This window comes from Podarcis vaucheri, assembly GCF_965113315.1.
Source record: "Podarcis vaucheri genome assembly, chromosome: 1".
Lineage (NCBI taxonomy): Eukaryota > Metazoa > Chordata > Lepidosauria > Squamata > Lacertidae > Podarcis > Podarcis vaucheri.
Window position 1 is genome coordinate 82003975 of NC_138759.1, and position 25148 is coordinate 82029122.

At 43.8% G+C, this 25148-nt stretch overlaps 2 protein-coding genes across 6 annotated transcripts; one reads left to right on the plus strand and one right to left on the minus strand.

Annotated features, from left to right (window-relative positions):
- Positions 1-1155: 1155 nt before the first annotated feature.
- On the minus strand, positions 1156-5775 carry LOC309539885 (secretoglobin family 1D member 2-like). The gene is made up of 3 exons (XM_082236243.1): positions 5614-5775; positions 2652-2842; positions 1156-1426 (listed from the first exon to the last, which is right to left on the minus strand). Exons 1-3 carry the CDS (start codon positions 5666-5668, stop codon positions 1379-1381), a joined length of 294 nt encoding a protein of 97 aa, XP_082092369.1. The 5' UTR covers positions 5669-5775; the 3' UTR covers positions 1156-1378.
- Positions 2849-24287, plus strand: NLRP6 (NLR family pyrin domain containing 6). 5 transcript variants are annotated; one of them, XM_082236219.1, is made up of 10 exons: positions 2849-4782; positions 9349-9464; positions 12365-12672; positions 13145-13186; positions 15416-17072; positions 17887-17973; positions 19899-20069; positions 20584-20754; positions 22257-22430; positions 23754-24287. In XM_082236219.1, the coding sequence occupies exons 3-10, from the start codon at positions 12387-12389 to the stop codon at positions 23938-23940; spliced, it is 2775 nt and encodes a 924-aa protein (XP_082092345.1). In that variant the 5' UTR covers positions 2849-4782; positions 9349-9464; positions 12365-12386; the 3' UTR covers positions 23941-24287. The 5 variants fall into 5 exon arrangements, 4 of the variants coding, with proteins under 4 accessions (XP_082092345.1, XP_082092346.1, XP_082092344.1 ...); XM_082236220.1 differs by having other exon boundaries at positions 9360-9464; XR_014223001.1 differs by lacking the exons at positions 2849-4782; positions 9349-9464 and adding an exon at positions 11649-11822 and having other exon boundaries at positions 20688-20754; positions 23754-23893.
- The last annotated feature ends 861 nt before the right edge of the window (positions 24288-25148 follow it).

Consider the following 25148-nt stretch of genomic DNA (forward strand, 5'->3'; position numbering starts at 1 on the left):
GGGAATATGTAATAGTTGGCTCACCCATTAAGGCATCAGTGCCTGCATTCATTGGGGAAGGACCTCATCTACATGGTCATCTACACTGCATGAAGAAGGTGTCAGGTTCAATCCCTGGTGTCTCCGGGGGAAAGCTCCTGCCTGAAACCATGGAGAGCAGTTTCGTATATTCATTGCCCCATCCCTCATGGTGCCACCTGAGGCAGGTCATCGGGCTACGAGGCAAGGCCAGGTCTGGCCAACCTGCTTAGCTTCAGCCAGGCACTGTCTCTGATTTAGACCATAGCTAAAATGAGAACTTTTCTGCCATTCTGTTATACTTCTGCCTGCTTTTGCCGCTTGTCTCATAAAATATCACATATTGCATATATTTTAACTATATTTTTGAAGGAAAGTAGAAAGAAAGGTGCTACTATTTCACTTGTGCCATCAAGGGTAATCATTTGGCTCTGTCACAGAAACGAGCAAGTAAGCTGCTGGTCCAGGCAGTGTGGTGTTTTTGAATTATCTGCCCAAGTTTTACTCCATTTTTTCTGTTATTGTTTTGACAGTTTCACTCTCATGTCCCTTTTTCTCTCTGATAGCATTTTGGTGTTTTGTAACAATAAACCAGTTCAGCAATGCATTGGTGACTGCCCTGGAGACTATAGCACAATGCAGCATCCCTGTGGCATATCACAACTCTGGGCCCATGATCTTGAAAATAACATGCACCCATGGTAATGTGTATTCATAAAGATTTAATGTGCCTGTAAAGTTCAAGTGTGACTAATGCATGGTCTGGGCCATGTGTCGCCTTGGTAACAATGGCTTGCTGGGATTGGCTGCACTTGGAAAGTGTGAGAGGGACGGATGGGTAGACATGGCAGGTTGCTGAATGAAAGGAAGGTGGATGGGGAGTGGGGTTGGCTAAAGACAAGTTGGAAAAAAATCACAAAATGGTTTTCAGGCAAGAAAGGCTTTGTCTATTGGGGGGGGGGGGACACAAAGCACAACGTATGAACCTAAACCATAAATTAGAAAATCAAAGTTATTAAACTTAATGAATTGCTAGAGTGCACTATGGATACAGACTGGGGTAGAAACCCTGGAAGAGATGAGCTGTTATCAGTTGTTTCTTTTTAAAAAAACAACAACCTCCAAACTACGCCACTAGTATGCTTTTTGTTTATTAAGGAAAGAAGTGACTAGAAAGAAGCCTGTGAAGATGCCCGATCTTGAAGAGCGGGATCATTTGAGAGAAGAACTGCTCTTGAAGCAAATATACGTTTCAGCAGGATGAAGATCGGTGAAAGGGAATCACAATCAACAGCTAGCATGATCATCATGGGTTCCTGTCCTGGCTGGGGCTGGTGGACCAGGAGAATTCCTCAAAGCTTCAGTTTTGCAGCAGTTGTGGCTTTTCACATTCATGCAGGATATTTAACTGGAACAAAGATTGCCAATAGAAATGTATGCTTTAATTCACATGGAGAATAGGATAAAACCTAATCATATAATCATATCTGTCTCTGATATGGTAGGTCGTGTCTAGGCTGTCCTAATCCAGGGTTAGCCAACATGGCACTTGAGGGCACCAGTACCTCCTGTGGTGCCTGCAAAAGGTCTCAGTAAATAGCCCCTCAAAAATCTACAACGCATGAGAGACTGATTGCTTTTCCTGCACAGTTCCTGTTTGCACTTACTCAGCCTCTCCAAGATGGACCATGCGTGCCCCTTTAAACATGCTACATTCCAGTGAAGGCCAGGATTAGACACACACCCTCCCATCTGTGCTGAACAGGGGAGAGGTGCAAAGAGCTTCTCTCTGTGAGCGAGTGCAGTAGGGGCGAATATAGGTGATTCTTCCTCCTCCACTGATGGAGATGGCTGATGAGGAGGAATTCTGCACCATTTTGTGTCCTGTCTCTTTTTCTGCTCTTCTACATGTGGCAGCCATTTTATAACTAGAGCCCTGTGCTTTCTCAAAATTCTGAATGTGTCCTCTAGCCCAGAAAGGTTGACAACTCCTGCCCTAATCTCAGAGATTGAATGTGCTTCTTTAATGTGGGAGCTTTTGCCCTTCACTACCAATCCCCAGGGGCTGGAAACCTTCATTGGCATAGCTGTCAACGTTTCCCTTTACGTATTCAGAATAAGGGAATTTCCCTTTAAAAGGGGGAAACGTTGACAGCTATGCTCATTGGTTGCAAAATATTCTTTCCTAGCAGAGATACACTTTTGGTGCCAATTTTCTAATTTTTAGGCAACAGATGAAGACAGTTTGGATCTTCTGAACTTTTAATGGATTGCTTTAACTCTGTGTTTCTCTGCTTTTATTACAGCCTTTTTTGCTATCTAATTAAACTTTCTCTTTGTAGTTCTTTTTTATTATCTGACTTTAGTATTTATTATTGAATGAAAAATAAACAATATAGTTAACTCATACAGACACCCAGCTAGCATATGCTGGAGTCATGATGTGATAAACAGCCATATCTGAACAAGGCCTCAGAACCTACTTCCACTGAAACATATTGTGTCTGTGGTGACTTGCGGCAATCTGTCATATCAGTTTTAGACCTTCAAGTCCTCAAATAATGAATGTGCATTTGTGAATTTGCCCCAAACTGTGATTTAAGTGTTGGGTATATGTGTGTGAAAATAATTACCAGCACTTGGCTTTTTGCAATTAGAACGGATTCCGGAAGCCCAACTGCACATTGTTTAAGCACAGAAGCAGCTTTCTTCATTTCTTCGGTGGTGGCAAAGCGATCAATTGCTTTCATGTAGTCATCATGCGAGGCGAAAAGGAAGTTTGTGAGAGTATCAACAAGAACGGGGCAAGTTTTGATAGCAGTAGCTGGAAAGGAATGGAAAATGCTTGAAAATTAGATTTTGAGTGAGGAAATCTGAATTGTGATAAAAGTTAGCAGGCTTCGAACTACTGTAGTTAAATATCACATGGCAAAAAGCAGGTAGTGTAGCTTTAACTAGGGTATTCAAGTTAAGCAGAAACTATGAGTGCATGATAAAAACCAAATATATAACAGATAAAAATATTTTTAATTAATCCGTTACTTTTGTGAATCTGTCTCAGCTTTCCACTTTCTCACCTGCTAACTGGCTTCCTAGGGTATTAAATGAAACAGCATGCCAGATTCCATGACCCTGAATGACAAGGATTTTATTATTTCAGTCATGTCCATAAATTGGAACTTGGGGTGGGAGGCTGGGTGTCCAGGAGACATTTGATCTTCTATTCCAGAAATAGTTCCAGAAATAGATCCAGGCACCAGTCTTCTTAACCTCCTCACCATACCACCAAAATCCTCTTGAGACTCTCACACAGAATTCGCCTATTCTTTTTTGGGTGTGCACACATGGCATGATTATGTACATTCAGTGCTGGATACAGGTGCCATGTCATCCCTGTCCCAAATTATTCATTGATCTAAAACACATTCTGCTGGAACAGTTATAATCCGTTCTGCACCGATAATGCACTTCTCAAGTGCTTGCTGCCTACATGCATACACAGAGAGCACTTTCTCAGGTCTCCTCCTCCTACTGGGGAAGCCCTATGGACATTGCAGGGCTGTGCCACTAGCCCTCATCATATTTAACTTGTCTTTGAATGAAATAGGCAAAATAAGAAACAGCGCAGTCATTTAGCCTCCTCTGTATACTAGAATATATCCGCAGCATATCAACACACTGGTTTCCATCCCCTCTTTTGAAAGGCTATTATGTGTATACTGTATATACTCGAGTATAAGCCGACATTTTCAGCACATTTTTAATGCTGAAAAAGCCCCCCTCAGCTTATACTCGAGTGAGGGTCCTTTCGGGCTGCTCCTTCCTCCTCCTCCGCCTTTGCCACTGTTGGCGGCAGAGGAGGAGGAACGAGCAGCCCGAAAGCAGCCCTTTCAGGCTGCTTGTTTTTCCTCCGCCACTGCTGCCACCAGCCTCTGGTGTGGTGAAACGACTTATACTCGAATCAATAAGTTTTCCCAGTTTTTTGTGGTAAAATTAGGTGCCTCGGCTTATATTCGGGTCTGCTTATACTCGAGTATATATGGTATATGATCTGTTCCAACACTGAGCGAAATAGAGAATGTCATTGCACAAAAGTTTGAAAACAAGCCCACCTGTGTGTACAGACAACAGGGGTAGTAGCTGCAGCTTTGTATGATGTTGTTGCATTAAGGTATGTACAATTGGAAACTGCTGTGTACAAAAAAACCAACCCCTGTGTGGTTTCAAAGACTACATGTGTGTGCATCCTTATTCTTTCCCAACCCTATCTTTTGGGGTCACCCTTGGGGTAGGAGACTTCTAGCTTTCTCTCTCTCAGGTAGATTCACTGTAATGATAACAAAAGACTGGAGCTATTTACAGCTCTGCAAGACACTCTCTGTGTTGTGACCAAGTTGTCTTCTAAATAACTCCAGTACTAAGCAGCTGGTGCAGGCTAGCCTTTGCATATAAACATAACAGTTTTACCCAGAATACCTGCGGGGTGAAATACTTTCCCCCCACATATGTCCAAAGAAAACTGTACGAGCAAAAATAAGCACATAAGCCCAGATCCATTTACTCACAACACCGGATGCTAATAAGCAATTGTGAATTGTGAGTGGGGCAGAGCCATCCTCCTAACACTAGTGTCACTGCAGTCTAGCTGGGCAAGTCTAGGATGAGGTAGAGTAGGGAGCGGCAAGGTCAGAGCCACATGGGTATGCCAATGGAAGCTCTGGATTGGCTCTGCTGGTGCACCCATCCTGCCACAGAGCTATCAGGGTAAGCTGCAGCAAAGCTGACTTTGGAGGGTGGCTCCATCCAACCATACGGACATAACAGAGAGAGAGAGAGAGAGAGAGAGAGAGAGAGAGAGAGAGAGAGAGAGAGACTGGCCCATGAAATGCATTTGGGGGTAGTGTCAGGGACTGGACTGATGAGGAATGGTGGGGACCGCCCCACCCTCTTCCTGAACCTTCCCGAGAAGAGGAGGACAGTATAGATTTAGAATAATGGTTTGCAGAAGGTCATAGTTCAGAGGCTGGAGAGGGGAGAAGCTGGGAAATATTGGGAGAGAACCAGGAAGAAGAAGCACCAGGGGAGAGACAGCTCACAGACTCAGTGTCTTTAGACAGCATTCCTGACCCCTCCTCTCCCAGGACCCGGCGTGCATTGAGAGTAGGAGAACAGAAAGCACAGAGGCAGAAAGCGCAGATCAGCCGGCGCAGGAATGATGTATAATAGGAGAGACAGAAGGGGTGGGACTTTACTCGGAGCAACGCCATTATCTGAGAGGCAGCATCCTCCGTCTCTCTCTGTCAGTATTGAATAAAATACCATGGTAAGAACTTCTTGTTTTCCCATTTCTGATTGTCAGCCAGGAGGGTGGGGGATCGGATTCCCTGAAGCCTGACAGCTAGGCAACTTTATACTGCTACTGAAAACTAATTTGAGCAGCAGGATAACAATGACTTACAAATTTTAGGTATTTAAGGAAAACTGTTTAGTATGAAATTGTCCAGTATGAAACTCTTTCCTATGGAAGCATCCATACTTACCCAAAAGGGTCCATTGAGACTAAAATGTCTTGTTATAATGGGCTAAGCAACTCACCCGAATAACAGCAAACCAACAGAGTGCCCAGGAGAAATACAGTTGTCAGCTTCATGGTGGAGATGGTTGTCTATTGCGTACCAGATGGCAACAGGCAATGGACTTCCTTTGGAAAGTTAAGGACCAAGCTTAAATATATATAGGAGACTGCTGGTTTTCCACCCAGCTGAATTTGTGCCAAATTACAGAAATAAATTCTTCAGAAATGTAATTCAAGCCATCTTTGTTCATGAAGTAGGTTTCCAGAGCAGGAGCGAGGGGAAAGTACAACTATAGCTCTTTGATCTTGTTCCCGTGAGAATGAAGTGGCCCATAGAAGCCACTTGTTCCTGCTATGCACAAATGCAAAACAATAAAGGATATTTTGCAAACTGGAGAAGTGAAGCATGTGGTTTCAAGAAGAATGAATTATGTAGGATCACATTAAAATGTAAAAGGAACTGAAAAGCTTATTAGTGCCAAAGAAGTTCATGTCCAGTTCAGGTATGACCAATAACACAGAAACAAGCCTTAATCTCTGTTTTAGATAAACTTTGTCAGTAGTGACAGCTGAAGAAGCTATAAAACAACAAAATTGGTTTAGGCAATTTTGGAGAAGCAGGTGTAAAAAGGTAAAGGAACCCCTGACCATTAGGTACAATCGTGGCTGACTCTGGGGTTGCAGCACTCATCTCACTTTACTGGCCGAGGGAGCTGGTTTACATGTGGCCAGCATGACTAAGCTGCTTCTGGTGAACCAGAGCAGCGCACGGAAACACTGTTTACCTTCCCGCCGGAGCGGTACCTATTTATCTACTTGCACTTTGACGTGCTTTCAGACTGCTAGGTTGGCAGGAGCAGGGACCAAGCAACGGGAGCTCACCCCATCACAGGGATTCAAACCGCCGACCTTCTGATCGGCAAGTCCTAGGCTCTGTGGTTTAACCCACAGCACCACCCGTGTCCCAAATAGAAGCAGGTGACTTTCTATTAAATATATAAAAACCTTAAATTGTGGTTTTATCCATTAAAAGAATGACCTGGGGACAGACTCCAGCAGTCACTTTTGAATCAGCCAAAATGGTGAGCATTCCAGGGTACAATAAACACGGCTGTTATTAAAAAATTAGGCTAAGTTGTTAAAGTACTGACAGTTACTAGCCAGAAACATTATTACTATTGTTAGGTTAAGTGAACCTGGCAATAAACCTTTGGGGTTATAAATTGACATTTCTAGCTCTGTCAAACTCAAATTTCTTCATTTGAAAGGTTAAAGGAAAAGGTAAAGGTACCCCTGACCGTAAGGTCCAGTCGTGACCGACTCTGGGGCTGCGTGCTCATCTCGCTCAAGAGGCCCGTAGCCGGCACTTGTCCGCAGACAGCTTCCGGGTCATGTGGCCAGCATGACGAAGCCGCTTCTGGCGGACCAAAGCAGCACACGGAAACGCCGTTTACCTTCCCGCCGGAGAGCGGTCCCTATTTATCTACTTGCACTTTGAGGTGCTTTCGAACTGCTAGGTGGGCAGGAGCTGGGACTGAGCAACGGGAGCTCACCCCATCAGGGGGATTCGAACCGCCGACCATCCGATCAGCAAGTCCTAGGCTCTGTGGTTTAACCCACGGCGCCACCCGCATCCTGATTTGAAAGGTTACATTGTTCTTAATAGGAATTTGACCAGTTCATTTCTAACCAATAACTCATGTTTTCAGTAATTATGAAATTATTAATACTGTTCTAGTGGACTACTCCCACCATTAAAGGGAAACTAAGATGACTTTAAACAAATAATTTAGTGGCACTTGTTCAGTGCTAATTCCTAACGGTATAAGAGCTTAGCACTTAGTGACGGTGTTGGCAGCAAAATGACCTGCCCTTTTAACATTTGGTTTTGACTTCCCGCCAAATCATAAACAGTCTTGGTTCAATAACTTTCTGCAACATTTATCTTCTTATTTTAACAAATATTGACAGGGAAATCTACTGAAATGAACAATGGAGTAAACCTTGCCCCCTATAATGCAACAGTATCCACCTGAGAATTAGGAAGTATGCAGAAAAGATTTTATGGTCTGGTTCATGTACTTACCCAACCCACTCTTCCCCCAAGCAAAGAGGACAGATAGGCTGAGTAAATATATGAACTGGCCTCAAATGAACTGACAGGAGTCACCCAATGCTGTGCTCATGGATGCCTGGGCACCCACAAAGGCCTTCATTAGTGCCCCCAAGCAGGGGCCTCAGACTCAGAGCTTTCAGTAAAATTGTGCGGGGCAGCTTTACTTTTGCTGATAAGGTGCCAGAAGAGAACCAGCTGTTCTGGGCTGAAAATAACTGGCATGCCTTCTACAAGGCTTGCAATATTCCTCTGATTTCAGGCAAAACTGAAGGCATGACTGAATGGAAGAAGGAAATCCTGTTGAGGGGCTGTACTATTCCACTGACTTCAGAGTTGTGAAACCTGAGAGGTCCCCTCTGCCCATTTTCTAGAAATCTCTTTCTTTGCTGTTATTTAGGAGAGGAAAAGGGGTCACCAGTGACTAACCCAGGATGCTGCCTTGCCTTGGGTTTGCCATCAACCTCCCTTGTGTGTGGAGGAGCTGAAATCCAGACTTCCACACATGGAGAGCCAGAGGGCTGTTTGGAGAAGAACATAAGCAGTAAAGGCAAGAGGCAGGCAGCAATTGGGGGTAATGGATTTGGAAACACACTGTTTTCCTTCCCCCTTTCCTGCCTCGTAGCCCAACAAGGACCAATCTGCGTTCGAGTTTTAATACATCTGTTTTGCGCAACATCAGTTTGAGCTGGTGGAAACAAGATGGCTTGGTTGTGCTGGGGTGACTAGCAAATGGAAGCACAGGTGCCACCCAGCAAAATGTCACTACACACATTAAAACAACCATCCCCCACCTGCAGTGTGTCCACACTTGAGTGGCATGTGCTTTTATGCTGTTCTTTTCCTCTTAGGGTATACACACATGGCAGTCTAAAGTGGATTTGATGCGTTTTGTGTGTGCATGTTTGACATGTTCTAAACACAACATCCAGGTGGAAGTCTGAAATTTCTGCCTAATTAATTTGGATTTCCCGATTCCATGGATTATTTGATGGTGGGATCCCTGTGCTGCACACATGGAGAGTGGAAAAAGAATCTCCCCATTTCTTTAGCCCCCCCCCCCGCTCCTTTTTTGCCTAGGAAAGCTCTCCGGGCACGAGCAGCAGGACTTGCCCGATGATGTAAACGGTGAAGTAGTTAACAGCAACCTGGCCAGAAAAGAACAGAGCTGGAAGAATTTAGTGGCTCTTGAAGCTTCTTTTTTATGCAAAAGTGGTAAATATAGAAAGAATTATTATTTTTTAATGAACATTTGGCTCTTTATGGGACATTTTTGAAAGGTTTGCTTTGGTAAGATGTATTGCTGTGCAATTTCACAGACAAAACACATGTATCTGTGTGCATGCCCACAAAGGACCTCAGGTTCCTGGAACTTTCAGAAGCCAAGAGAGTAATAATTGAGGAGACAACAGGCACCGTGGGAACACACTCCATTAAGCAATTGCTAAGTCGAAGAAGTAAAATTCACAGAATAGAGAAGTATTTTCTTTTTTCTGAAACTGAGCACACACTGAAACAATGCTAAACAAAACACACATTCCCTTTTATATCAGTCAGACGGCATTTAGGGCAGTTCAGAAAACAGGAAAGATTTGGGTTTGACAGTTTTGCAACAATCAAGTATGATGTAAATGTTTCCTAGTTCCTCTTCAGGGGGTCTAAGGTAGGAATCTCCTCTGAACACTCAGAAAGTGGATCCAAGTTAATCCAAGGCATAGCCAGATTTCTTACTCACAGCATTATCCTTGCTAACTAATGGTAAGTACATAATTTTCTTTATTATCTTCCAGTATTTGCCGGTTTTAATCATAGTGTTGATGAAAGGCCAACTGTCATCTATGAAGTTTGCTATTTGGAAACTTATTCACAAGCACCTTAAGAATGAGCTGTACCTATAACTCAATTCCCATATATTTCAATGGGGCTTTTGCATATGAAGTCCTAACTCTGGTGAAAGGTTTTGCTGTTGTTTTGTTTTTAAATGGAACAGCTACTTTGGCAAAATATCCTGAATGGGATTGAACACTGATAAACGCCTATAGATTTAGATTTACAGATGTTCAAGGTTAAGTATTAAAGTTAAGTATCAATAAATATTCTATTGCCTCACATTGTCATTAGTTTTTGACTAGGTGAGACAGTTTCAGGAAAAGTAAAGAACACAGATATAGTAGGTATAATGGAAACTTGGTGGAAGGAAGAGAACCAGTGGGACATGGTTATCTCTCTAAAGACAAACTCCACAGGAGGGACCAGAAAGGGCATACTGGGGGTGGTTTCACACTGTAGGTCAAAGACAACATAGAATCCACCATGTTAGAAATTTCAAAAAGGGTAGATTCCCCCATGGAATCCTTGTGGGTGTTGATATCAGGCCACAAGAGTAATTTAGGACTAGGGGTGTACTATTGTCCGCCTGTCCAAAATCCCCAGGGTGATTGTGAGATGGAGAATGAAATTAGGGAGGCATCTAAAGGAGGAAGTGCTGTAGGCAGTGCTTTTTTCTGGGGGTACGCATATCCCTAAACATTTTGGGAAGTTTAGCCTCATTGAGGGGCAGTATTTCAACATGAGTAGGAAAATGAGAGTACCCCTAAACATTTTTTTGGGGGTGGGGGAGCACTGGCTGTAGGAATGGGTGACTTCAGTTACTCCCAAACAGACTGGGTAGGTGTGAGTTCCAGTAATGACAAACATATCACATTTCTAGATATCAGAAATGACTGTGCCTTAGACCAGTGGTTCCCAATTAACTAAGTACTGTGCCCTCCCCCCCCCCATTTTTCAAAAGCCAAGCCATGGACGCCTTTTGAAAATGTTGATATCTCTATGGTACTTTTTGTTATGTGAATGGTGCCACAGAGCCCTTGGGTGGATTACGCACTTGGTCATGAAACTGGCCAGAGGGGCAATGACTCTGGGCCCCAGTGGGGTAACACCCAGGACCTGATGCAAGACATAAGTGTAACTGAACCAATTACTGGACAATTGCTGAGGAAGTTGAAAGGCAAAGTGGGTCAAATCTCTCCGGAATACTTGGGAGCAGTGCTTTTATTCTAGAAGAAAAATTGCAGGTACTTATCATGTACAGTGGTACCTCAGGTTAAGAACTTAATTCATTCCATAGGTCCGTTCTTAACCTGAGGTACCACTTTAGCTAATGGGGCCTCCTGCTGCCACCGCGTGATTTCTGTTCTCATCCTGAAGCAAAGTTCTTAATCCGAGGTACTATTTCTGGGTTAACGGAGTCTGTAACCTGAAGTGTCTGTAACCTGGTACCACTGTAGCTGTTATAGTAAGTGCCACACTTTTAAACAAGCCCTGGACCTCTGTGCTGCCCTGAAAGTACCACTGTCAGATGCCCCATCTTGAGTGGGTGAGGGCGCAGCTCAGATATTGCGAAAGTAGGCACTGAGCACCTGAGTCATCTTAATGTCGTTTATAGTACCTAGCTCACTTTCCCATTGAGTTATGAGCCACCCTATAGTGTTCTACAATGTTCTCATTATGTTTCATATGCTTAACAGTCATGGCTCTTTATTTTTATATTTCCATTGTTTAATTATACTTTGCTTTCAGCAGGGGGTTGTTGCTTGTCTCGTTTTGTCTCTGCGTTGCGGACTCGTGTGCAGCAGGTTGGAGGCCACTGGGGAGTGAGGAGGGGGGTGGGAAGTATAAATGCAGTAAAGAAAGACACTGAATTAGGATTGAAACTGGTGGGCCAGGAGCGCCTCTTGATTAATGCCAGTTGTCCTAATTATAGAGGAACCAACCACAAGCCATGCCGAAGACGGAGGTTTGTCCATGGCAGGGACACACTGCCAGGTCACACCTGCTCCGCCTTTCAAGTTGGCAGAAATGGGCTTACAGTGGGATGCAGTAAACTCACCAGACCGCACTGGGGAACATTGCCAGCAGGGCTTATACCTCATAAATCCTGGTTTTCCCCTGCCTGAACCTCCTCGCAGCCCATGGAGGGCTACGAGGAGTGACCACCATTGACTCGTGATGTGAACTGAAACCTCTAAGGCCATTACTGACGTCAGCCAGCTGTGCAGTTGATCCTCAGCACCCTGGCACTCTGGTGGCCACAACTACCGCTACTGCTTGAAGACTGTAAGCAGTTTTTCTTGCATCACTGTCCTGCTGATGTTCTTAGTTAAAACATCTTCCTTTAAATTTCCTGTTTCTATCCTATTTTTAAACATTAAAAAAAATGCATTGTGTCAGAGTTGGGCAGAGCCTTCATAGTAGCCCCTTTCACTTCCTTGCAGTGTTTAACGCATTTTCAAACACCATAATCCTCATTAGTTGTAGTAGTAGCAGCGTTCAAGGCATAGGTATGCAACTTTGGAGCAGTTTGTGAGCACTGCATTTTATAAACTGATTCATATTAAAATAAACATTCCAAAAAATAACTCTGATCTCTCAAAACTAACAGAGACAGTGCACACATACACAAGTATACATGCACACATTAGTATAGAGTGAGTTTCCCCAGTCTGAGAGTATAGCACTTGCCATAGTCAAGCGACCTGGATATGCAGCCATTTATTTTCCTTTCTGTAGGCAACTAATCGCATCCACCATTTTTATTTTAAATTTCCCTTTTAAATTATGTAATTAAAGTTGTACTTTGCTTCTTCTTTATATTTCAGTTTAGTTCTTTGATGCTTAACGATGGGAAACAAGAGCAGCCGAATCAGTGACCTGCTCTTATTTGTGCTCGATGACCTTTCTCAGGAAGACTTCAAAAGGTTTAAAGACAAGCTCTCCTATTCAGACCTCGAAGGAAAGCGTTTCATAATTCCCCGAAGTCGGCTAGAGAACGCAGACAGGGTAGATACCAAGAATCTCCTGCTCAAGTTTTATGGTGGAGATGATGCAATAGATGTAACCATACAAGTGCTCTTGGATATTAATCAGAAACAGTCTGCTGCTAAACTCAGAAAAGAGAAAGAGAAAGGTAAGGGACTCTGAGGAAACCTGCGACATGAACAAGCTGTGCTTAACACAGGTGATCCAACTAGCTCTACTTACCACTATCCAGAGTGCAAGTGTCTTCTAGAAAAGAGTTATGAAATGATTATGTACAAAGAGTTTACACTTATCGAGTCTGGCAAACGTGCTCAGAATTATCTACTACAGCACACCACTGCAATGGTTGCAACATTGAATTTGTATGTGAGAAACTCAGTTGGACTCAACTAATTACATTTACCAGATAGCTTTGGGGAATACATTGTCTTTTAGCCTAAGCTAGGGGGCAGAGAAAGGAAGAAACTCCAGATGCTTGAAGAAAGATTTATTTCAAGCCCAATGCATTTTGAGATAATCCTTCTTTGGGCCACCAGGTGTCCCTCTGTGAATAATATACATGTGTCAGATTACACTAAACTAAACAGGTATTCTAAGAACAATTTCAATTCTCCTTTCAGGTTTAGTGTCCGGTCAGAAAGCACTGGAGATATCACCAAAAGGTACATAAAACCCACAGCAGGTCATTCCTCTTATCAAAGCCTTAGAAGTTTGGGTTTAACACCTTAGCAAATCTGATTCACTTGAAAGTATTTTGAGAGAGCTGCTGAATGCACATGATTTTGGGTGTTGGATCTGGGTGGTTGCTGTTATGTACTGATGTTCTCACCCTGGGCCAGCAGGGGGATACTGTAGATAGTTATGCAAATGAAGGATCGAAAAGTGACGTTCTGTGATTGGATAGTTTTAGAAAGTTGCAACAGTTACAATTGTTCTGGAGCTCTATATAAGCAGGCTGACTGAGCTCCTCAGTTAGTTCTGTTCCAGCTTACAAATAAAGAGCTGCTTTGGAAGAATCGCTGTGTCATCTGATATGTTTGCCCACAACTTAACAGTTGCTATTCCATTAAAGTGGTGAACATGGTCTTGCACAATATATATATACAGGGCAGCAGCACTCCTTTCTATGGAAATGATCTAGTCCTGTTTGCATAAGGAGGGTAGAGTGCTGAGGCCTTCCTCCCTCTGTACAAGCAGACCATAGAAATATAAGGGCAGGGCAGGCCTTCTCTGAACCAAAGCAAAAGCCCACCTAGTCCACCAGTCCATTTCAATAATGGGTCACACCCTGGCCACACCTACATGCAGCCTCTCAGGACTTGCCTGCCTGCCACTGCAATCCAGGTAAGCAAGGCATCTAACCCCACCTTCTAGGCATCTAACCCCACCTTCTAGCCCTGTACAGAGACTCCAGCCACAGTAAGGTATTAGGGCTGGAGTGGAGAATCTGTAGCCCTCCAGATGATGGATCACAATTCCCATCATCCCTGACAATTAACTGTGCTGGCAACAGCATCAGGAAGGTAATATGTTGGCAATTCCTTTGTTAGGGCTTGAGCGCACAAGCGTCTTGGATCTGAGTCCAGTATCTAGCCCAGCATCCACGAGCCTCAGTAGGGTCCCAATTTGTTTTCCATGTGATGTCAGGTGTGGGACAGGCACAGATGAATAATCAAGAACTTAATGTTCCTGAGTTGCTGACATTCCTGAGTAGCTGATCTGTGATCACAGGGAAGCTCTTCAAAATCTGTTTTAATTCAAACCACTTCATCCAAATGGAGCATTTTACCTCTGTGGATGTCTGTGTCTGCGGGGGTGGGGAGTCCATTTGCGGGAAGCCCAAACCAAGATCAAAAGTCTACTCCTGAGAACTACCGTATTTTTCGCCCTATAGGACGCACCGTCCCATAAGACGCACCTAGTTTTTTTGGGGGGGAATAAAGGGAAAAAAATTATTTTCCCCCAGGCGCGGGGCTGGGGCAGCCCGAGCTTCCCCCGACCCCAGCCCCCAAACAGGCAGCTCTCTGCAAGCCGTGGGAGCCCAGCGGTGGCTCCCGCTGCTTGAGGAGAGATCCGCGAAGCCTGGACGCGCTGAGATCAGCGCGCGCAGGCTTCGGGATGCCGGCAACTCTCCCCAAGCAGCGGGAGCGTTCCCGCTGCTTGCCGAGAGGTCCGCGAAGCCTGGACGCGCTGAGATCAGTGCTCGCAGGCTTCGGGATGCCGGCAACTCTCCCCAAGCAGCGGGAGCGTTCCCGCTGCTTGAGGAGAGATCCGCGAAGCCTGGACGCGCTGAGATCAGCGCGCACAGCCTTTGGGATGCCGGCAACTCTCCCCAAGCAGCGGGAGCGTTCCCGCTGCTTGAGGAGAGATCCGCGAAGCCTGGACGCGCTGAGATCAGCGCGCGCAGGCTTCGGGATGCCGGCAACTCTCCCCAAGCAGCGGGAGCGTTCCCGCTGCTTGAGGAGAGATCCGCGAAGCCTGGACACGCTGAGATCAGTGCGCGCAGGCTTCGGGATGCCGGCAACTCTCCCCAAGCAGCGGGAGTGTTCCCGCTGCTTGAGGAGAGATCCGCGAAGCCTGGACGCGCTGAGATCAGCGCCCGCAGGCTTCGGGATGCAGGCAACTCTCCCCAAGCAGCGGGAGCGTTCCCGCTGCTTGCCGAGAGGTCCGCGAAGCCTGGAGAGCGAGAGGGGTCGGTGCGCACCTACCGCTCTCGCTCTCCAGGCTTCAGCGAAAGCCTGCATTCGCCCCATAAGAAGCACCCACATTTCCCCTTCATTTTTGGAGGGGGAAAAGTGCGTCTTATAGGGCGAAAAATACGGTATATCATTAAATGTTTCGTTTGCATTGTTTCATGTACTCTCCCCCAGTGCTTTCTTTCTTGTTATTAGATTACAGGATTAAATACAGAGAATATGTATGGGAAGAATATCAAGTAATTCAAGACAAAAATGCCCTCCTTGGTCAATGGGTGAACCTAAACAGAAGATACACCCAACTCTTGATCATTCAGAAACATTGCCTGCTGGAAGAGAAGCAGCATGAAATTATGTCCACAGGAAGGAAACATGCCAACATGATGGGCAAGCAAGCCAGTCCAGGTAGTATTGCGGCTTTATTTGATCCCGATGATAACAGAGTGAACCCTAGAACTGTTGTGCTCCAAGGGCCTGCTGGGATTGGAAAAACAATGACAGCGAGGAAGATTATGTTGGACTGGGCAGTTGGCAAACTCTACCAAGGCAAGTTTGATTATGCATTCTACATAAACTGCAGAGAAATTAACTTGATGACTGAGCAGCAGAGTCTGATTGATTTAATCTTTTGGAACTGTCCTGAGAGAAATGCTCCCCTGGAAGATATTTTTGCAAACCCAGAGAGGCTCCTGTTCATAATCGACGGTCTTGATGAACTGAAATTTTCCTTAGAATCCAATGAGGAACATCTATGTTTCGCTCCTAGTCAAAAGAAGCCGGTGAAAGTTGTACTGAGAAGTTTAGTCAGGAAAAGCATTCTTCCCAAATCCTATTTAATCATCACTACAAGGCCAATTGCTCTGGAGCAACTGCAGAAGTGTCTGAAGTATCCCCGCTACATAGAGATCCTGGGGTTTTCTGAGAAGGACAGGGAAGAGTATTTCCACAAGTATTTTGGGAATGAGAGGCAAGCGGTGCAAGCTTTTGGGGTTGTGAAAGCAAATGAGATGCTCTTCACCATGTGCTTTGTCCCCATTGTGTGTTGGATCATCTGCACTGTGATGAAGCAACAGATGGATAGAGGAGAAGATCTTGTGCAGACTTCAAAAACAACTACCTGTGTATACATGTTTTATTTAACTAGCTTACTCAGAGATCACAGTCCAGCGTTGGAAAGAGGTAAACAGAAACATTTCCAAAACCTTTGTCTCTTAGCCAGAGAAGGAGTCTTGACAAGGAAAATACTCTTTGAGGATGATGACCTCCAAAAACATGGCTTAAATGAGGCTGACATCCGGTCACTCTTCCTTCACAAGAAACTCTTCCAGCAAGATATTGATTGCCAATCTGCCTACAGCTTCATCCACTTAAGTTTCCAAGAGTTTTTTGCGGCCTTGTCCTACGTGCTAGAGGAAATACCAGAAATGGCCGACAAATCAGATTGTAGTTATGAAGACGTGAGAAAGTTGCTTAAAGATTTTGGAGAGGGTGGAAATGAGTACTTAGTGTTGACAGTCCGCTTTCTGTTTGGTCTTTTAAATGAGAAAAGGAAGAAAACAATAGAGAAAAGTTTAGGCTGTAAAATTTGTTCAGAAACGAAACAAGTGCTTTTGGACTGGATTGAAGCCGAGGTGGCATCAAAGAGCTGTCAAAAGCAATCTGAGATATTCTGTTGCTTATATGAAATTCAAGAAGAAGAGTTTGTGGGAAGAGCAATGGATTGTATCCCTGAGATTAAGCTGTATGATAACTGCCTAGGCAACGCATTCAACTCTCTGGTTATTTCATTTTGCCTGAGACACTGTCGTAAAGAACAGTCCTTCCATCTTGGATATCTACTTTTTTTGTCAAGGTATGTGAACCCATCAGAAGACACTGTTCAGATCAGTTCAGGGTTTTTGTTTTTTTTGTTTTTAGCTAAAGTGCAAACCAAAACTTTGGTCCATTTAATTATGCCCTTTCCTGGGATATTCTGACCACTATGGCCCATGCAATGGCAACCTCATAGATTATGATTAAATATATAGGTGGTTTTAAAAAAAAATATTAAGAAAAGGTGTAATTCTCTGAAAGCCAAATAATGTTCCAGATCTAAGATTCTATGTTGCATGTAGGTATGTTTAAGGGTACTAGAGCATGGGTAGCAGTGAATCTAAGGCACAGATTTTTCCAAAGAGCCCATTTTGTTAAGCCAGAGCACATAAAATTTTAGTTGCTAAAGCTCAAACTGAATGCAACAAACACGTATTTGCAAACATTTATATTGTACATGTTCATTCATGGCCATCACTCCCTTTTGAGCATATACTTGGTGGCAAACCCAGCTTTGCTGGTGCATACTTCATGAAAGAGTCCTAGTTTTGGTTATCAAGGGAAAGTTTCGCTCAATGTGAATTTGACTTTTCATATTCAAAAATGTGCCTTTCTGTTGCTTATGGCTATGCCAACCTCTTTTAGAAGTGATTTCACCCAGAATGAGCACATATGTCAACATTTATCCTCTAGGGCTAAAAATTACTCTTGATCAACAATCTTGTCTCTGTGCCCTGGAGGAGTTGTGTAAAACACACCCTACAACTTCACAGGTCATGATGCAACGTTGTCTGCTGCGGCTGTATGATCCAATTGCATAGCATATCCAACACACAGTTTTCTATTTTGTTTAGCTTATATTTTAATGGAAGAGTGGATGAAAACCTGCCTCTCCTATTTGAAGGACTGAAGGATCCAAGGTGTAATGTAAGAGAGATCTGGTAGGTAGCTGGCAATGATACTTTTGTTCTTTCATGTCCTGTGCAACTCTGCCTTAGTTCATCTCACGCAGCTTTCCGCTGGCATGCCCAGGGCCCAGGTGCCCTCAGCCCTGTCGGGGGCTCAGCCAAATGCCTGAGGGCACAAACTGGGTAGGGACTGGGAGGGCTGTGCACACTACTCCCACCCCAGCATCTCTCCACATGACTGTATGGAGATTCTAAGCCTGTTCAGCTGGAAGCCTCCTCAGGATCTGAAAGCTTGTATTACTAGGGTTCCCAGCTTTCAGTATGTTCTGCTGAATGCAATTGGAATGTCCCTTCAGCCCTTCATCTTCAACGGACAGAGTCTGAGAGTGGAGGGAGGCATTGAAGGTGGTGTACATGGCTCTCTATTTTACACCATTAAGGCAGGAAATAAATGCAATTTTAAAAATAATATATATGAGACCATTAGAAGTCTAGGGTTGCTGTAGGCAACTGTTACCTTGGATAGGAATACAGTGGTGCCCCGCAAGACGAACACCTCGCAAGACGGAAAACCCGCTAGACGAAAGGGTTTTCCGTTTTGGAGGCGCTTCGCAAAACGAATTTCCCTATGGGCTTCCTTCGCAAGACGAAAGCCCAGAGGGAAATCTCCGGGACAGCGGGGAAGCGCAGCGCGTCTTCCCCACTGTCCTCGGACCTCCTCCGAAGGCTGGCGGTGGGGAGAAAAGCCCTTCTCCCCGAGCCAACCTTCGGAAGGCTCCTCCGAAGGCTGGCGGTGGGGCGGAAAGCCCTTCTCCCCGCACCAGCCTTCGGAAGGCTCCTCCGAAGGCTGGCGGTGGGGCGGAAAGCCCTTCTCCCCGGACCAGCCTTCGGATGGCTGTCCTGAAGACTTGCGGTGGGAGGAGGGTTTTCCTTCCCACCGCCAACATTCAGAATGCTGTTCTGAATGTTGGCGGTGGGGAGGAAAAACCCTCCTCCCACCGCAAGCCCCGGGAACAGAGGAGAAGCGCTGCGCCCCTTCCCCTCTATTCCCGTACCTGTCCTGAAGGCTTGTGGTGGGGAGAAAAGCCCTTCTCCGCACCGCTAGCCTGGCAAGCGGTTTCCATAGGAACGCATTAATTGATTTTCAATGCATTCCTATGGGAAACCGTGCTTCGCAAGACGAAAAACTCGCAAGAAGAAAAAACTTGCGGAACAAATTAATTTCGTCTTGTGAGGCACCACTGTAGTTTTTCTTAGGTTTGCAGCTTTAGGTTATTTAAAGTAGCATCCATTGTAAAGGCCTTTTTTATTGTTTGGAGATAGCAGCAGCCAACTTTTTGGACAAATGTGCAGCAAGTCAAATCTAGAACACTGGAAGGTGTGACATTCTGGTATATGAAGGCAGTGGGAAGTTGGAGTAGAATAGTCTTTTGAGGAGGGAGGGGGAAGCCAGCTCTCTGCAGCTGCCCCATCTCTGGCTAATGGATAGGGCTATGCAGCCTGGCCTTTTCCCTTGATGTGCAAGGAGATGCTGTTGATGATCACATGAATAGTTAAAGTCACTACTGAAATGAGTAGACTGCATTTCCAAAGCTGATTTAAAAAAGGAGAAGTCTGTTATCAGGGGCTGCCAATCCATGTCAAACTAGTTAAAAGTCAAAAGTATAGGCGTAGGCCTTAGTATGATTCACTTCTTGTTGGCACCCATCTGTCTCGGGAGACAATGGAGGAGTGTACTTTTGGGGGAGAGGTCAGGTTATTGGATGGTTGCAGTGCCTGCTGTGGAGAGACCAATGCAGAAGAGACGTGCTTTGTTGCAGCAGATGAAGGCATCTGGTTGCGCTGCTGCAGACGCACCATGGTGTTTCTTCTCTTTGGCTCCTGCAGTCTAAAAGCTTATCCTAAAGAAGTTGCAAAGAGTTGGGAAAGGGAAGACTGACTCCCTATTTCTTCCTCAGTTTTAAGCGATGCAATCTCAGAGCTGCTTCCTTTGAGATTCTTACCTCTGTCCTCACCATGAATCAACACATCAGAGAATTCAACTTACAGCAAAGCGACCTAGGAGAAGTGGGAGTGATCAAACTCTGTCAAGCACTCAAGCATCCCAACTGCAAACTGCAGACACTGAGGTGAGTGCTCATGGGTGCCTTTGATCAAAATCGTAAGGGCAGAACCTTGGGTTACACTTGCCAGGGTTGCTATCCAAAGTGGCCTTCTTGTGCCAAAGGATACCCAGCCTAGTTGTAGTCTGTGATGCTCTGCTCCGAGTCCTGACACTGCAAATCTCCATGCCACTGATCTATATTTCTGAGTCACCGGAGGGTAAGTGGATAGTCAATGTGATGGCAAACTCAGTGGTTGGAATAAGAAATAAATTAAAACACATTAGTAACTATCTATACTGTTATATAAGTATTTGGCATAGCAACCACATCTAGAATATTGTTCACTGTGCTAGTCAGCCCATCTCTAATGCACTTTCTGAGGACAAAGGAAACAAAGCACTACGGCTAAGGAAAATGCCAACGATAATGGGACTTCTACTTTGTTTTTTTAAAAAAAACATGACCTACTTTTGAAACACAGTCAACTTACTGAATACATTGTCATCATTAATTCCTCTTGAACACTTAAACCTTTCAGATTACGTTGCTGTAACCTCAGTCCCAAGTCATGTGAGAAATTAGCCTCTATTGTTCCTAAAAACCAGAACCTGAGAATGCTTTATTTGGACTTTAACAATATAGGGGATGCTGGACTAATAGAGCTCTGCCAAATGTTATTGCATCCAGACTGCCAACTGCAGGTACTCAGGTAAGTGACCAATGGCTTATTGCAATCATAGGCAAATTGTGACTCTCTATGTACTGTTGGACTTCAACTCCCATCAGCCCTGGCTAGCATGGCCAATGCCCAAGGATGTGGGAGTTGTAGTCCAACAGCTTCTGGAGGCCACAGCCCCCCCACTGGCTTTTTTAAAAAAACTTAGCATCATCTGAATTGCCTGGCTCAGTATAGATTTTCTCCTAAGCACAGTACACATTGCCCCAACTCAATTTTGACAAAAATAGCAAATATTACTAAAGAAACTATTGTTTGTTGCCTGAAATTAATGCTACTGAAGATTTTTGATGATGCACTGTAAATGTATTGTCAAAAGAATTGGTCTTATATAGGATGGCAGAACGAAATAGTAATTGCAACTCAAGAGAAAACAGCCCAACTCTTACACTGGACACTTGGTACTGCTCACTCTGGAATATAGCTGTAATGGAGAAAATCACACATCATTTCAGATTTTGTCAAAGACTAGGACCTCCAGACACTTGATTTGACATTCCTAGGACATAATACAGAACCATATAGAGACTATCTTGGCTGTCTCTTAGTGCAGACCCAAGTCAGCAAGCCTGAGCTTCCACAGCCGCCACCACCTGCCCTGGCAGGATTGGTAGCAACAATGCTTGAGATTTTATTCTCTTGTTAATTATGCTGTTTTAAATGTGCATTTTGTATTTGACTTCCTTTAGTTATGTTTTCTTTTGAAATGTTTAAATTTTTGTTGTTTGTTTGTTACGTTAAATATGCATCCTGTTGTTGAACTTAATAATGCTTTGTTTTGACATCTTTAGGTGATATTCTAGGATCCTGTTAATTATGTTGCTTTGGATGTATACTTTTTATTTGACTTTCTCCAGTAATGCTTTATCTGATGTTTTAATGTGTTGCAAACCAGATTGTTTTCTTTAAAATATAAAGTGGTATAGAAATGAAATGAATAATTAACTGTCAGAGACAACACCCCCCCCATCAGCAGGCTCAAATTTTTAAGCAGACTCGCTTTGCAGATGGCATAAATGTCATATTCCTTTATAACAAAGAGACAGCACATTGGGGGCAAGATTCTGCTACATCTCTTCTTCCTAACAGGCTAGTTGAGAAGGTGCAGTAGTAGTTCTGTCACATGGGACCATTTAATCAGGTAGTCTAGCGTAATCATGACTGTGGCAAAACCAGGGAGAGGTGCACATCTTGCAAGCAGAGACATTTCCGTCATAAGCCACCACTGATAGGGAAAGTCAGCCAAGCTAGTCAGATTGGGAAATGGATGCAAAGTGTCAAATCTTGGGGATGGGGGTCCTCAATGAGTACATAAAGCGACCTTTCTTCTACAGGACTCATTTTATTTTCGCTGCAGTAAGTTATAGACCCTGTAAAGGCAGATATTGTAAAAATATTCTGCCGCTGGACTTAAAGCCTGTTAAGCTACTTCCATGTAAATAACTTTGTAATGGATTTTTCATCTCTTTGAACAGCTTGCTTGGTTGCAATCTCACTGCTGCTTGCTGTGTGAATCTTGCTTCTGTTCTCTGTAAAAACCAGTCCCTGCTAGAGCTGTCTCTAGGCCATAATGAAGAAATGGGAGAGGCTGGCGTGCAGCTCTTATGCGAAGGCCTTCGACATCCAAATTGCAAAATAGTTTCACTAAGGTACTTGTTTCAAAGTATTTGAAATATCATAGGGATGTTAAAAGCAAATTGAACAGTGATGGGAACCTTTGACAAAGTGGTTCATAACTACAGTGGTACTTCGGGTTACATACGCTTCAGGTTACAGACTCTGCCAAGCCAGAAATATTACCTCAGGTTAAGAACTTTGCTTCAGGATGAGAACAGAAATTGTGCTCTGGCGGCGCGGCGGCACCAGGAGGCCCCATTAGCTAAAGTAGTGCTTCAGGTTAAGAACAGTTTCAGGTTAAGAACGGACCTCCGGAATGAATTAAGTACTTAACCCGAGGTACCACTGTACATTGGGAATAAGATATTGATTTTCAAGCTGTACACCAAGTTTGGATGAGAATTGCTTCCAACAGATTTTGGAAGATTTGGGGCATGGTGCCATCAGTATGCTAAAGCACCCAGCTCTATTTGTCCATAGTATCAGGAGAACAATGCAGATCCTGGCCATGCTTGGACACTGTGGTGGTCTGAACGGGAGAAAAGAAACCAAGCTTGAATGGAGGGGCTGTGGGTGAATGGTTTGTCTGAAAAAGTAGACCAATTGCCTTGGACAAACTGCACTCTCCCTAAACGAGCAGATACAGTCTGGTGTACATCTGGATCAACATTTTTCACTAGAGGCCACATTGTTTCTGTGGCTTGGAGTGTCTTTCATCAAACTGCAGTTAGCAATCATGCTATTATGCTTTTATATGTGTTGGCAGCCTCCCAGGGTGGCTGGGGCAACCCAGCCAGATGGGCAGGGTATAAATAATAAAATTACTACTACTGCTGCATTCTGCACTAACAAGAATGACACCCTGTCATCATATTACATCTCTGTTTGGAGTGCTACACTGGCTGCTACTTTATTACTGGGGCAGATTATAAGTATATGAAACCCTCAAGAGCTCGGAACAATTTTCTTGAAGGATTTTAACATGTATTTTTATTGTTATTCCTTAACTGATTCTGTTATTGCATTTTATGTTCATTTGTTTTTAACACTTGATTTTTAAGTGACTAGTTTCAAGGAAACCATTACAGTGGGAAGAGCGATCATCTTGGATATTTTTGCAGACACTTGGGGGGGAGGGAGAGGGTCTCACATTTAGATAGCAAAGGTGGACTAAAAACAATAGGCCAATAGCTTATGAGAAGCTTCCTTACAATAGAAGCAAATCAGTCAAAACTTCAGTTAGAAGAATGCAAAGTCATCTAGGACAACTGTCCTTCTGAGAGTTATTTGCAACAGATTTTGAACTTGGTGGTTTTCATTTACAAGCAACCATCTCCTTATGAACTTTTATCTAGGTTGGATTCATGTGGACTGACAGAGGCATGTTGGGAAGCCTTTTTGGCAGCTCTCAAAACAAACCAGTCTCTGCGAGAGCTTGATCTACAAAATAACGATGATTTGAAGAGTTACCTGGGAGCTGATAAACGAAGCAGGATTAGAAAATTGAAGCAGCATAACTTTAGAATACAAATAAGCTTATAGGCCTACAACATGGGGAAGGTGGGTTTGCTTTTTTCTAATAAAGTTAATTAGTGGTTGTCTAATCTGTTAAAATGGTAGTTTGATTATCTGCATTTGATTTAAATTTTGTTTAGAGATTTATGATTAGTATATGGGCACATGTTCACATTTCTTCAACCTTGTTCCCTAAAAGAAAAAAAGCAGCTTTTTCATTGCTGCTGGTGACAAACAGAATTCTCCTTTCCAGTCTGTTGTCTTCTCCATCTTTAGCCTCATGCAGCAAGAAAATCTCAATTATCATTAAATACATAAGTGTGATCATATTTACAAAAAGGTGTAATTAAATTGTGACACAGGAAAGCTAAAAAGGAGTACGTCTAGAATGCATGTCAATTCCACATCAGTTTCTTCTGATAAGATAACCTGTTCTTCATTCCACCTTTTCAATTTTTTACTTTTTCAGGTTCTTTAAAAATAGTAACAAGGCCTTGCACAGAATGCAATAATGACTGTCAAAATTTGTCAAGTGGAACTTACGTAGATAATAATCTCCTTTGCGAGGAGGAAGAGATATACACTGAACAGGAGGAGCAGAAAAGAGGGGCTGAAGTGTCACAGAAGGCAAATGAGAGCCGGAGGCCTGCCAAGATGATTACTAAAGAAAACAAGGATCGGAAGAGGAAAATTTGGTCTGAACCTAGAAAGGAGGAATGGAAAGATCTTCTTTTGTGGAGATCTGAAGATCTAGGGATTACTAATCTGATTAAGGTGGAAGCTGGAGCTTTTGGGACATTTGGACTTAAGAAACAGGACTTGAGCTCCACCTTTAAACAAGGAGGCCTGGCGGGAAGGAACATGGACATCATAGAGAGAGTGCCCCTCCGAGACTGGGCGTTAAACATAAGGGACTCTCAAAGAAGCCGGCAGAAAGGGACTGTGAGAGATTTAAGAGCCTCGGACGTGAGGTCACCAGGCTAAATAAATGGACTAATGGACTATGGCTTTGGGATTGAAACCGGGGAGGGAAGGGTGGGGTTGGGAAATCCAAAGGGGGCCTGATCTTTTTTACTCTGTGCTTAATTTTTATGTTGTTATCACTATGAGAATGGGGAATTCGTGGAAGGGAAATAGGGTCAACCTTAGAAAAAGTGTTTTTTTAAAATAAATGATTAAGGTACATAAGTTAAAAGTTGATATACAAACTGAACTAAATATAACAATGAATTAAG

Coding starts and splice junctions, on each gene's coding strand:
- LOC309539885 (XM_082236243.1), bottom strand. CDS start 5,668: ATGAAGCTGACAACTGTATTTCTCCTGGGCACTCTGTTGGTTTGCTGT. Junction 2,843..5,613: donor GTTGGTTTGCTGTTATTCGG/GTGAGTTGCTTA, acceptor ATTCCTTTCCAG/CTACTGCTATCAAAACTTGC. Junction 1,427..2,651: donor TTGCAAAAAGCCAAGTGCTG/GTAATTATTTTC, acceptor TCTTTGTTCCAG/TTAAATATCCTGCATGAATG.
- NLRP6 (XM_082236219.1), top strand. CDS start 12,387: ATGGGAAACAAGAGCAGCCGAATCAGTGACCTGCTCTTATTTGTGCTC. Junction 13,187..15,415: donor ACTGGAGATATCACCAAAAG/GTACATAAAACC, acceptor TCTTGTTATTAG/ATTACAGGATTAAATACAGA. Junction 22,431..23,753: donor TGCAAAATAGTTTCACTAAG/GTACTTGTTTCA, acceptor ACTTTTATCTAG/GTTGGATTCATGTGGACTGA.